The sequence below is a fragment of the Miscanthus floridulus genome, chromosome 13 (assembly GCF_019320115.1).
Source record: "Miscanthus floridulus cultivar M001 chromosome 13, ASM1932011v1, whole genome shotgun sequence".
Classification (NCBI taxonomy): Eukaryota; Viridiplantae; Streptophyta; class Magnoliopsida; order Poales; family Poaceae; genus Miscanthus; species Miscanthus floridulus.
In genome coordinates, this window is record NC_089592.1 from 79,737,180 (window position 1) to 79,750,441 (window position 13,262).

At 45.6% G+C, this 13,262-nt stretch overlaps 1 protein-coding gene across 2 annotated transcripts; it reads left to right on the forward strand.

Annotated features, from left to right (window-relative positions):
* The first annotated feature begins 5,816 nt into the window (after positions 1–5,816).
* Positions 5,817–12,825, forward strand: LOC136499369 (nucleotide pyrophosphatase/phosphodiesterase-like). Of its 2 annotated transcripts, none has more exons than XM_066495052.1 (7): positions 5,817–6,085; positions 10,007–10,098; positions 10,208–10,274; positions 10,442–10,561; positions 10,650–10,972; positions 11,448–12,225; positions 12,309–12,825. In XM_066495052.1, the coding sequence occupies exons 1-7, from the start codon at positions 5,843–5,845 to the stop codon at positions 12,612–12,614; spliced, it is 1,929 nt and encodes a 642-aa protein (XP_066351149.1). In that variant the 5' UTR covers positions 5,817–5,842; the 3' UTR covers positions 12,615–12,825. The 2 variants fall into 2 exon arrangements, with proteins under 2 accessions (XP_066351149.1, XP_066351150.1); XM_066495053.1 differs by lacking the exon at positions 5,817–6,085 and adding an exon at positions 9,306–9,716 and having other exon boundaries at positions 10,011–10,098.
* Positions 12,826–13,262: the final 437 nt, after the last annotated feature.

Genomic DNA, 13,262 nt, shown 5'->3' on the forward strand with positions numbered 1-13,262 from the left:
GGTGCTTCAGGATCTCCACATCTCAATTGCTTTTACGACCAATGTCTACTGTGACAATGTTACTGTTGTTTACTTGACTACTAATTCTATCCATCACCGTCGCACCAAGCATATTGAGACCGACATCCACTTCATTCATGAGAAGGTGGCTTTGGGACAATTTCGAGTGTCGCATATGTCCCCTCTACCCCTCCTCTCACCAGTTCACGAATGTCATGACCAAAGGCTTGCTTACATAGTTGTCCACTGAGTTTAGGTCCAATCTTTGGGTCTATGATCCTCCCGCATAGATTAATGAATTGCATGCGAGTATTAGACATCTATATGTGTTTCACATCGATCATGTAACTTGTAACAGAAGCCATTTTGTATGAGGTGTTTTTCAATTCTCTACACTGAGATCATTCATAAAGGGCATCCAAAGTGTGTCAAATTCATCAGCCTTAAGGTACGGTTGATGTGGATAGCCCAGGGTCACCCTTGTACACTACAACATAGGTTTTAAGAAAATTCTTATGGGTGAATCTTAGACTTAAGACCTAACCTTACCGAATAATAAAAAATCACAAGCATGAGATGAACCTACGCATTGATGTCGTCGTGACCTCCATTTCCTGCTCACACCACTTGATCAATAGCACGCCCTGCAGCAAGCTCCACTGGCATTAGGGAAGAACCTATGCGGGGCATGCAGGAGAGATGGTGGCACCAAGGGTGGAGCCATGTAGGCAGGAGCAGCGGTAGTGGCGCACAGGGCATTGGGAGAAAGAGGCAAAGGGATGTCAGCCGAGCGAGGGAGATGAAAGGGACGTGTGGGATTTTTTTTATCTTGAAGTGGGGGTCCTTAAGAGAGTATTAGATCTTGTACACAACCGATGTTGGCCTCATGATTCATGAGACCCTTCTCCTTACATAATAGCGTTGTTTTATCTACGCGAAGATGGGTTCTTACCACTAGTAGAGAATAGACCTTTGATCCTCGGCCAAAATGGGCTCTAGTCCTGGAATTTTTTACGCCCAGGACTAGAGATACCTTTAGTCCTGGTTGGTGGCTCTAACCGGGACTAAAGGTCCCTGCCCAACGGCTACTGCGCCAGACAGAGGTGGTAGGGACCATTAGTCTCGGTTGGAGCCATCAACCGGGACTAAAGGTATACTTTTACTCCCGGTTGGTGGCTCCAACTGGGAGTAAAGGTCTACTCCAGGGCCGTGGCTGCGCCCGGGGTTGGAAAGTTACCTTTAGTCCCGGTTGGAGCCACCAACCGGGACTAAAGGTCCCTCCTTTATATTCTGGCCGTCTCCTTCCTCCCCGAGCCCGAGCTCAGCACATTTTGAAGCTCACTACAGTAGTGTTCTTGCTTCCTCCCTCCCTCCATTGTTCCTCCATCCATTCTTCGATTCCTCCGTCGATTTCTTTGATTTCTCCGTCGATTCTTCAGTTGTAAAGGTTACCAATCTCATACTCTCATTTTTCACCATTGTCTTATCTCATTTTGTTCACTATATATATATGGTTCTTTATTGTGGTTTTTTTCATTTGTAAGCAATTTGAGCTCAAAATCACTTCAAGCTTGCATATTTACATGAAAGAAGGTTAAAATAGCTAGTTGAACTTGCGGACCGTGATCATCTCGGCGACCATGTTCTCTGCCGAGCGGTAACGGACGTCAAGGAGGAGCTTTGATTCTACGAGGGAGAGCGACAACGGTCGTGGAAGACCGTGTTCCCTTCCTCGTAGAATCGGAGCTCTTCCTTGACCAAGTACGGTGCCGTCCGGTGGAGAAATGCTCGCCGAGATGATCACGTAAGCAAGTTCAACTAGTACGGATGGTTATTTATTCACATGTCCCGATATCGTCGCAGTAGTCTATCAATCACCGTACTTTTTATTTTAACTTTTTATGAAATGAAAAACTTAGAAAATAGTTAGAAAATTATAGAAAATCCGTACTAGTTGAACTTGCGGACCGTGTTTAGCTCGGCAAGCATGTTCTCTGTCGAGCGGTAACGGACATCAAGGAGGAGCTTTGATTCTACGAGGGAGAGCGACAACAGTCGTGGAAGACCGTGTTCCCTTCCTTGTAGAATCGGAGCTCTTCCTTGACCAAGTACGGTGCCGTCCGGTAGAGAAATGCTCGCCGAGATGATCACGTAAGCAAGTTCAACTAGTACGGATGGTTATTTATTCACATGTCCCGATATCGTCGTAGTAGTCTGTCAATCACCATACTTTTTATTTTAACTTTTTATGAAATAAAAAACTTAGAAAATAGTTAGAAAATTATAGAAAATCCGTACTAGTTGAACTAGCGGACCGTGTTTATTTCGGTGGTACATGCAGGCGTCTACCAGTGGAGACTTCTGCGTTGGTGTTAGAATTAGAGACGAACATTGGTTCCGTGGCGATGATGTTATGTATGTTGACTTTGCAGAATTTCATCAACTATGCCACCTGACCTCTCTAGACAAAGTTATCATTAGCTGCTATTGTCTGTAAGTAATAATTCTTTCGATCTATTATTAAACTCATCATATGTGTGTATATGCATATAAATTATCCTAACAAGTACTATATATATGCAGATTTACAATGACAGAGCTCAGAAAGGAAGGCTGCAATAAAATTGGTTTTGTTGATCCCCATATAGTATTCAAAGACCCAGTTACTCCAAAGACTAATTGGAAGTCTGAGTCAGAGAGTAACCTCATGAACTTCTTAGTGAACCAACGCCACAAGAAGGATATACTCTTTCCCTACAACTTCAAGTGAGTGTTAATAATGTCGTTCATCCTTAATGGCTCATATGTTGATTCTAGTTAATTAATGAGTGTTATGCGTTATATCCTATAAACACATGCAGCGATCACTGGATATTAATGGACATCGATCTGGTGAAAAGTCACTTGATAATCTATGACTCAATGAGAAAACCATAACAAGACTACCCAGATATGATAGATATTATCCAGAGGTAATTTCGGTATCTCTAGCAACTATATATACACACAAACATGATGATTAACTATATCTGATGACGTGGCAAATTTTTTATTGGGCAGTGTTTGGAAAACCTTTATTGAGAAGCAACACATGAGAAAATGCAAAGCGCCACTGAATGTAATCCCTTTGAAAGTAAGTCCCCTAAATCGCATCATCTTTATTAATTAAACATATAGCTTTCACCGGATCACCAGATTGGATGACAAATCTTTTTCTCGTAAAGTGGTGTCTGAGGCAGGAACAGGGGAACAACTACCGTGGTTACTATGTTTGCAAGTTTATCAAGGTGGTCTCCCAAAGAACTCCTACAGAGAGATTAAAAGTACATTAAAAATACACTATATATTCATTTAATTATTATTATTGATTGTGTTACTATATCTTTATATATATATATATATGTACATATATTAATTTATTTTCCTTTAATTCAAACCTGTAGACTCGATGGTTGGAGGAAAAGGTCATACGGAAGCAATTCAAGAGTCTATAGTCGGATTTTTTAATGAGCAGGTCATCGATTCTAAGGACGAGTTCTACTTCGACCCAACACTGCCATGAAAGCCAAGCTAGAGGATGAGAGAAAACTTGTTATATCACAACAACTGTAATGCAATCTTTTTGTAATATATGCACATGAAATAATATAATGTAAAATACACATATGCATGCATGCATGTATGTATATATATATATATATATATATATATATATATATATATATATATATATATATATATATATATATATATATATATATATATATCTATATCTATGCTTGAATTGTGTGATTTAATACGTTCATTGTGCTTGAACTGAAACATACTATACGCGCGTATAAATGTATAATTAGTAGCGTACAATATGACTTCGAAAACTTATTTTGAAAAGAAAACAAAAAAATGAAAAGAAAAGAAAAAAAAACCTTTAGTCCCGGTTCGTATTACCAACCGGGACTAAAGGTGCCGGCCATCGTGGCATGTCAGGAGGCACCTTTAGTCCCGGTTGGTGTTACCCACCGGGACTAAAGGTCCTCCTTTAGTCCCGGTTCCTGACCCGGGACTAAAGGACCCCCTTTAGTCCCGGATGCTTGCTCCCGGATGGGGAACCGGGACTAGAGGGGGTTCCCCACCGGGACTAGAGAGGGTTCTCTACCAGTGTACATGAGTGTCGTTTTATTCGTGCGAAAATGGGATAGGGCGATTGATACATTAGCGTATATTTGAGTCTGGGATAGGAAGTGGTGGCGAATCGATACATCAACGTATATTTGAGTCTAGGATAGGAAGTGGTGGTTTTGGATGAGCTTAAAACTGGGATCTTACATTGTTTTTGCCTGCTATTGGTTTTTCCACAAAGCCCAACAATAGAATTTGGGGGACTGATATAGGCTTAGGGTGCCGTTGGAGTTGCCCTGAGGTCTACAAACAGTGAAACCAGCTTTTAACAACCCCTCGTCCAAACGGGTCTTATTCAAAGCGAGATCTAGCGTAGATACGCTCACGGTACGCATCAGTGCCTGTCGCTGGCCACACACATTTTTGGCAAGTTGGAAAGCGAACCAATTTAGATCTCATGCTCCCAGCGCGCGGTCGTGTATGACGAGCTTCGTGTCCCTCCAACCACCTAGCGTGTCGTGGATATATGCTCATCATATCATATCATATCATATCTTATATTCATGTGGTACCATATGGTTTGGACGTACGTACGTATGCTAGCTAGCAAGTAGCCCCGACCTGGCCGAACTGTTGCCAATATATCAGACAGAGACAACTAACAAGTGACATCATTAGATATATACGCTCGCTCTACTCCGAATTGTTGCCAATCAGATCAGACGACAGCTAAAGCAAGCGACAGCATACCTGCAATGTACTGTACGTATAAGAGGCACGCGGCCGCGGTGGATACAAGCGTCTGGGCTCGTTTTCCTTTTTTGTAGCCTAAAAAGAAAAAAAAAGCTATAAGCACAAAATACTAGTAGCGAATACTTTTTAAGGAACAATTTATATAAAAACTTGTTTTTATAAACTTATTTGCAGAAATTTTACAAAGCATTTATTTTGAAAAGTTGTTTGATTTAATTAGGAAAATGTGTGTGTAACTAATTTAGGCTCTGTCGTATATAATGTAAAGTCCATGGTTTATAATGTCATAGGTAAGTGATTTATATGTAAATTTATATCATCTTTACTATGGTAAGAACAACTCTATATTATTTCTTATAGTGGCATATTATGTAGCATATTTCCATAATAACAATAGATAGGGCATATCAGATGCAAATTGGTCACTTTATCAAAACCACAGATTTGAGACGTGGGTAAACAATCATCAGAGACGCAGGAAAACACGTTACCTATATTGCGTCTCTGATGTGTCTCATCAGATAGTGATGTTAAACAAAACGTGTCTCTGATGTGAGCAATGGCTACTGTTGCAAATAATAACTAGAATGTACTGAGCTGGTGGCCAGATTTATTATGTATTTTCGGAGCTTGAATTTATCTTCATTTTTGTTTTGGAGAATCTCCTGATTTTTTTGATGTGTGGAGGCCCAAAATTCTCCTATTTCGTGCCGCATGCAAGGCCAATAAATAGTGGTACCATCAAATGACAGAGACGGCTGTGCAGCTACATCATCATGCCGCACCAAAAAATGAAATGATGCCGTGCCTGCCTACAAAAAGGTCAGCGTCAGTGCAGCGTCGGGATTTACATCCAGTCACGGTCGGTCGTCGGTTCAGCGTCAGTAAAAGTTGATGTCCCCGAATAAAGAATGGAGGCGCGTGCACCACGTGCTATCCTGTTGCGCCACGTGTATAAGAAGATGAGGCCATGGCGCCGTATGCACTTCATCATACCACCAGTCGCCAGCCCAGCAACGCAGCAGCTATGGGAAGAGCGGTGGCGATGGCGGTAGCTCTGCTGGTCGCGGCGGCGGCCACGTTGCCGGGGACGGCGACCGCGTCCCCGGCGGAAGGGATCCAGCCGCTGTCCAAGATCGCTGTCCACAAGGCCACCGTGGAAATGCAGCCGTCGGCGTACGTGCAGGCGACTCCGTCGCTGCTGGGCGAGCAGGTAATACGCGGTGCCCGTGGCGTACGCACACCACGCGCCGGCGCTCTCGATAAGCTCGAGCAACTAAGGGCCAGTTTGGTTGCCAAATTTTTTTGGTAAAACGACACTGTAGTGTTTTCGTTGTTATTTGATAATTAGTGTCTAATCATAGTCTAATTAGGTTTAAAAAATTCGTCTCGTGGATTTTGTCTAAACTGTGTAATTAGTTTTATTTTTTATTTATATTTAATACTTCATGCATGCGTCCAAAGATTCGATGTGACGGGGAATCTTGAAAAATTTGGCATTTTGGGAGGGAACTAAACAGGGCCTAAGCTGTTTATTTGTTTTCTCGTTCATTTTTTTCTCGAATACGCAAAAGACGTGCGTATCTTTGCAATTAAGGTAGATGGATTATATTATAATGAGAGCAAGTCAGAATCCTCCGTGAGCGGCATAAGGTCATCCAAGGAAAAACGTTGGTACAGACTCCGCTACAGTAGCCAAACTACCGAGGAAAGGCCGTGCCGGCTTCGATCGACAAGTCCACTTTTTCGTTCATTTTCAGTCATCAGCTTGAATTGTTTGCCATTGAACAGATATAACACATACATAACCGCATAAGTAAATGGGGACACATTTGGATCCTCCACTCTACCTTGCATATAGCTGGTGAGGAACTATAGGAGAGCCGAACGTTTGGTTGGGAATTAAGTTGCCTAGAGGCTTGTGCTGGCAAGCAAAATACTTGCTAGAACAGGAGAGCTAGTTCGGCTCGTTCAACCTGGCAAGCTTGTTGGTTTGCACGCTGATGGGCAAGGCAAAGTTGCCTTAGAAACCAAGGGCGTGTTTGGTTTACGGCTGGCCTAGGCATCACGCCCATACGTTAGATTTTCCATAACTCCAAATGCATGCCTAGCCAGAGCTCCGTGGCTCCGGTTCCAAGCAAACACACCCCAAATGCGTCCTTAGTTGTCAGGATCCCTAAACGGGAGGGAAAAACAAAAGAACATTAGGAGGCAGTTTGGCATAGCAGGAAACAGCTCCGATTCTTACTGAAAACCTAAAAATCACGGCTAAAGAGCCAAACCCAAGACGTTTCAATCAGGATCGCTCTGAAAACTGAAAAACCACGGCTAAAGAGCCAAACCCGAGACGTTTCGATCAGAATCATACTGAAAATTGAAAAATCACGGCTAAAGAGCCAAACCCAAGATGTTTCAATCAGAATTACTCCAAAATGATTCTCATTTTTTTGATTGAATCTGCAAAAGACAAGTTTCGCAGGTCAATCACTTTTGCCTTTCGTTTAAGCGATCGCATTTTTTTCACTTATAATCCTTGTTTGATGCAACAAGTTAAATAGATTGTATTTAAGTTGTTCTTCACCCATATAATAATTAAGCATATTTTTATTTATATGATTTAACAAATATATATCTTCTTATATGAACCAAAATGCAAACTACTAGCCAATCGGTCTTATAAAGTGATGACGATTCATCATTCAAAACGTTACGAAACGTTTTTTATAAGAATTGGTATCGCTACCGAACACATCTGTGTTTTTCATCACTTCTAACTTGGTCAAATTTATGTTAGTTTGACTTGATTATCAGAAGCTGCGAGACGGTAATGATGCATTATGACATGGTTCCGTTTTGGATGGGACACAAGAACGAATCTCATTCACTTCACTGTTAAATAATCAGTAGGATATATAGTAAGATGCGAAACCGGCCTGTCATTCTTTGTTATCCTTTAGGGCACAAAAGACTGATGAAAAGGATAGCGTTTAGGGCATTTTCAGCAAGACAGCTAGCTTGCTAGCTATAATTCTGACCACGTCATGTAGCCAGTGTAACGGATACCTCTGCAACAATATGCCATTATGCCGTTAACGCTTCTTCAAAAACAATTGCGGGATCCACATGTTGATGTTTTTTTTACAAAGTACCGTTGGTGTTTCCTTTGATGTACATGGTCTCACCTTCTTTGTCCGGTCATCAACCTCGTTCTTCTTCCTCCGCTTTTGATCTCCATGGGATGAGCTCTATCACCGTCCTCGTTCCTTATTAACCACCACCACTCCTGCTCATAACGACGAAATAAACAATCGGCACGCCCTTGTTCTTGTTCGGTGGTGCCACCATGGGATAGAAGGGACAAGAGGCGTTGGCTCCACACCATTGTAGCGATCTCCATCACGTGGTGCTTGGAATAATGGACTATCCGCGCTTTGGCCTCGTTTGGGAAGCCTACATGCGCTATCGACATCCACATAGTGATGGTTGTGCGACCTAGTCCCCTAGATGTGCGATTAGGCTAGTTCTGTGGATAGTATTATAGCGTTGTTTTCAAGACTACCATGCCATACATAATGAAATGAAACTAGGATAAAACACCCACTCTCAATATGGAAACTTCCATTCTATAATTTTATAGGCATTTAATTTCATGACTCATACAGAGTTAATAATCGTGTCAAGAGAGTTTCATCTCTATAAAACTCATTTATTCTCTCTCTTCTTAAATACATTGTCATGTCATAAAAAATGCATATGTGACGGCCTATTTAATGCAGATAAAACTCCCACTAAGACTAGGCTTATAGCGAGTGTTTGGGAGAGCTTCAAATGGCTTCGACGCCTTTGGCTTTTCCATACACTATAGTGAGGAGTCGTCTTTCCCTCCCATCTTGTAAAATCAAAATGAACTAAAAGCCGTTGAAACTATCACTTTTTGCTTTCCTCGGCTCCATCTTCTCCGTACACTATAACAAGAAACCGGAGCCATTTAGAGCCGTGCCCAACTCTAAAATAATCGCGTCGTCTTCTGTGTTGGTCTACTATTCGCGCACACGGCGGATCTGATCAAGCACATGCCGACGAGGGGCCCTACTGCCCTGCCGACGATCAAAGTAACTCAACTTGAGATAATCAAAATGGACACTGTTCTTTTCTTCTAAATGAAATCAGAGAGTGGTTACCGATGTGCGATTAGCTAGCCCAATCATGCTTAGGTCAAACCGACACCGAATGTGCGCGGCAAATAAGGCCCCAATAATGGCAGGAGCACGGTCAGAGGTGACAGAGACGACTGACAGGCTGATAGCTACTTCTACAGCCTACAGGGATCCGGCCGGCATCCAGGACAAAAGGCCGGCCTGCCTGTCTGCCTGCAAAGGCCTGGCCGTCGTCGGCGCAGGGTTCGGCTGGTATTAAAGCCAGATAAGCTCACTCACAGTATATAAAGAGGTGATGCCCAATTGCCCACGCCCTGCGTGGAACACGCGCGGACTATTTTAACTCGCCGTCGCCGGGAGCCCACGTCAGCCGGACACGCCGTCGCCAGTAGACTACTGTCTACTCCTACTGTCATTTTAAAGCGACGCGGCTCCGGCAGCCCGTGATGTAGCACTAGCTAGCTGTTTTAGTTTCCATGGCGTGGTCACCATCGGGAGGCGCGGCGGCGACGATGGCGGTCGCTCTGCTGGTCGCGGCGGCGGCCATGTTGGCGGGGACGACCGCCAGCGCGTCCCCGGCGGAAGGGATCCAGCCGCTGTCCAAGATCGCTGTCCACAAGGCCACCGTCGAAATGCAGCCGTCGGCGTACGTGGAGGCGACCCAGTCGCTGCTCGGCGAACAGGCACGTACCCGTAGCCCCTAGAGGCACACGCTACGCCGGCAGCTTAGATTAGTGTTGCCATTGGAAGTAGCTAGGATACATATTAGCGTCGACCTTAGATTGATCATCTGAATGACATGCATGGCCTTTAACAAGAAGTTGTGATCAACTAGTGAGTTGAGTTGTGCTCCTGCTAGACAACGACGTCCAGGCATCTGATTTCGGTTGCTTTGTTCTTAAATCTTTTTGAGATGCACTCACCACTCAGCACACCATGTAATGTATACATGCTTTCAAACTTCTTGAATGTTGCAGGGAGAAGACACTGAATGGGTGACGGTGAAGTACGGCTGGACAGACCCGTCCGACGACGATTGGATCGGCGTCTTCTCTCCAGCTGAATTCAAGTAAGTTTCAGACTTGGTACAAATTTAGTATTGCAACCCCATCAAATGGCTGACGATCGACGACGCATCTTCGCCATCATGTGGCGTGTATATATGTATGTATATGCAGCTCGTCGGCTACGTGTCCTAACCCATGGCCAGCAGAAGAACCCTATCTCTGCACAGCACCCATCAAGGTAATTAGCTAGTAGTAATTTGCAACTGTATCAGGCTCTAATAACCTTTGTGCTTGAACTTTGAATTGAAGAGAAATCATCCATTGTCTGAACTTAATCTGTAGACGATCTTTATTTCTTTCACCTGAAAAGATTGTGCATGTGTTGCTGCATATGGGTGCACGCAGTATCAATTCGCCAACTACTCTGCAAACTACATCTACTGGGGCAAGGGCAGCATCCGGCTGCAGCTCATCAACCAGCGCTCCGACTTCTCCTTCGCCCTCTTCACCGGCGGCCTCGACAACGTACGTCACCTCACCTCTGCTGATTAACTGCAATCAAGGCCGTCTGTATGTCTCATCGTTACATCCATCGATCGATCCATGAATGCAGCCGAAGCTGATCTCGGTGTCGGAGCCGATCTCGTTCAAGAACCCCAAGGCGCCCGTGTTCCCGCGCCTCGCGCAGGGCAAGTCACACGACGAGATGACGGTGACGTGGACCAGCGGCTACGACATCGGCGAGGCGTACCCGTTCGTGGAGTGGGGCGCCTTGGTCGCCGGCGCCGCCCAGCCCCAGCAGCTCGCGCGCGCGCCCGCCGGCACGCTCACCTTCAACCAAGGCAGCATGTGCGGCGAGCCGGCGCGCACCGTCGGGTGGAGGGACCCCGGGTTCATCCACACCGCCTTCCTCAGGGACCTCTGGCCCAACAAGGAGTGAGTACACTGCCATTGCACTTGATTGCGTTGCAGACCGCGGTGTTGTGATTCCAGGGCTGTGTTTGTGTTTAGTTGAGTGAAATTTGGAAATTTAGCTACCGTAACATTTTCGTTTTTATTTGGCAATTAGTATTTAATTATGGACTAATTAGGCTCAAAACGTTCGTCTCACGATTTTTAACCAAACTGTGCAATTAGTTTTTTTCGTTTATATTTAATGCTCCAACCACATATCGCAAGATTCGATATGATCATATAGCACTTTTTTAGAAAACTTTTTTTAACTAAAGAAGGCCATCTAGCGAGCGCATGCAGTTGTCAGCTTTAATCTTTGTCACAACTTCCCAAGGTGTCATCGACGGCGACGCTTTATTTCTCGAGGAATGTGTCACTAGTTGTCAGCTTTAAGCACGTGCACGTGTACTCTCTGTTCGAATTTTTAGGTTTCACTCTCTTGGACTTTGTGCTTCAGGTACTACTACAGGATCGGGCACGAGCTCCACGACGGGTCCGTGGTGTGGGGCAAGCGGGCCTACACATTCCGCGCGCCGCCGTCGCCGGGGCAGAAGTCGCTGCAGCGCGTCATCGTCTTCGGCGACATGGGAAAGGCGGAGCGAGACGGGTCGAACGAGTACGCGGCGTACCAGCCGGGGTCGCTGAACACGACGGACACGCTGATCAGTGACCTGGACAACTACGACATCGTGTTCCACATCGGCGACATGCCGTACGCCAACGGCTACATCTCGCAGTGGGACCAGTTCACGGCGCAGGTGGCGCCCATCACAGCCACGAAGCCCTACATGGTGGCCAGCGGCAACCACGAGCGGGACTGGCCCGACACGGCGGCGTTCTGGGACGTGGAGGACTCCGGCGGCGAGTGCGGCGTGCCGGCCGAGACCTACTACTACTACCCCGCCGAGAACAGGGCCAACTTCTGGTACAAGGTGGACTACGGCATGTTCCGCTTCTGCGTCGCCGACTCGGAGCACGACTGGCGGGTGGGCACGCCGCAGTACGAGTTCATCGAGCACTGCCTGTCGACGGTGGACCGGAAGCACCAGCCGTGGCTCATCTTCGCGACGCACCGCGTGCTGGGCTACTCCTCCAACGCCTGGTACGCCGGCGAAGGGTCCTTCGAGGAGCCCGAGGGCCGCGAGAACCTGCAGAAGCTCTGGCAGAAGTACCGCGTCGACATCGCCTTCTTCGGCCACGTCCATAACTACGAGAGGACCTGCCCTATGTACCAGGTAGTAACCTACTAACCCAGGAGATTCTGCAGTAATCCTTGGTAATTAATCCTAACTTTACCCTGCAACGAACGATGGAGCAGAGCCAGTGCATGACCAGCGAGAAGAGCCACTACTCCGGGACGATGAACGGGACCATCTTCGTGGTGGCCGGCGGCGGCGGCTGCCACCTGTCGGAGTACACAACGGCGATCCCCAAGTGGAGCATCTACCGCGACCATGACTTCGGCTTCACGAAGCTCACGGCTTTCAACCACTCGTCGCTGCTGTTCGAGTACAAGAAGAGCAGCGACGGCAAGGTCTACGACTCCTTCACCATCCACAGGGACTACCGCGACGTGCTCCGATGCGTGCACGACAGCTGCTTCCCGACGACGCTGGCCACCTAAAAGTTTTGGCTTTGGTCCAAATAAAATGTGTCAAATCACCTATGAGTAGAATAATGTGCCCCGTGAAGGCACACTGTAACTGTGTGCATAGCGCACGACAGTGAGTGGTGTCGCTGTGATCCGTCTTGTACAATATTAAGTAAAAATAATATTGATGGCTAAACTCTATCTAAACAAAAATCGATAATACAAAATTATCTTGGAATTGATACACTACATATGTTCTAAATTATAAATCGTTGATGTGTTTCTAGGTACATCACTTTTATTATATATCATGTAGATGTGCATAGCAGAAGTCATGTACTTGAAAAATTCAAGATGACTTCGAATTTAGAATAGAGGAAGTGGTAATATAAGTTCATGTTTAAATTGAGCATGATGTTGTCTAAAATCTATGTTGGAAAACTTCTGTCAATTACAACTGAACAACCTGACACTTCCATGGAGTGTCGGACATTCCAGCTATAGACATCGGATGGGCTGGCACGTGCCACGTCAACAAGTCAGCAGAGTTTAGTCAATTAATAGAAGTCGTCGGGACCGGCGGACGATCTGGCATGGGACACCACACACACAGACACACACACCAGATGGTCCAAATGCGGTGCTCAAGGTGGACATGCACTGCGACGGCTGCGCCAAGCG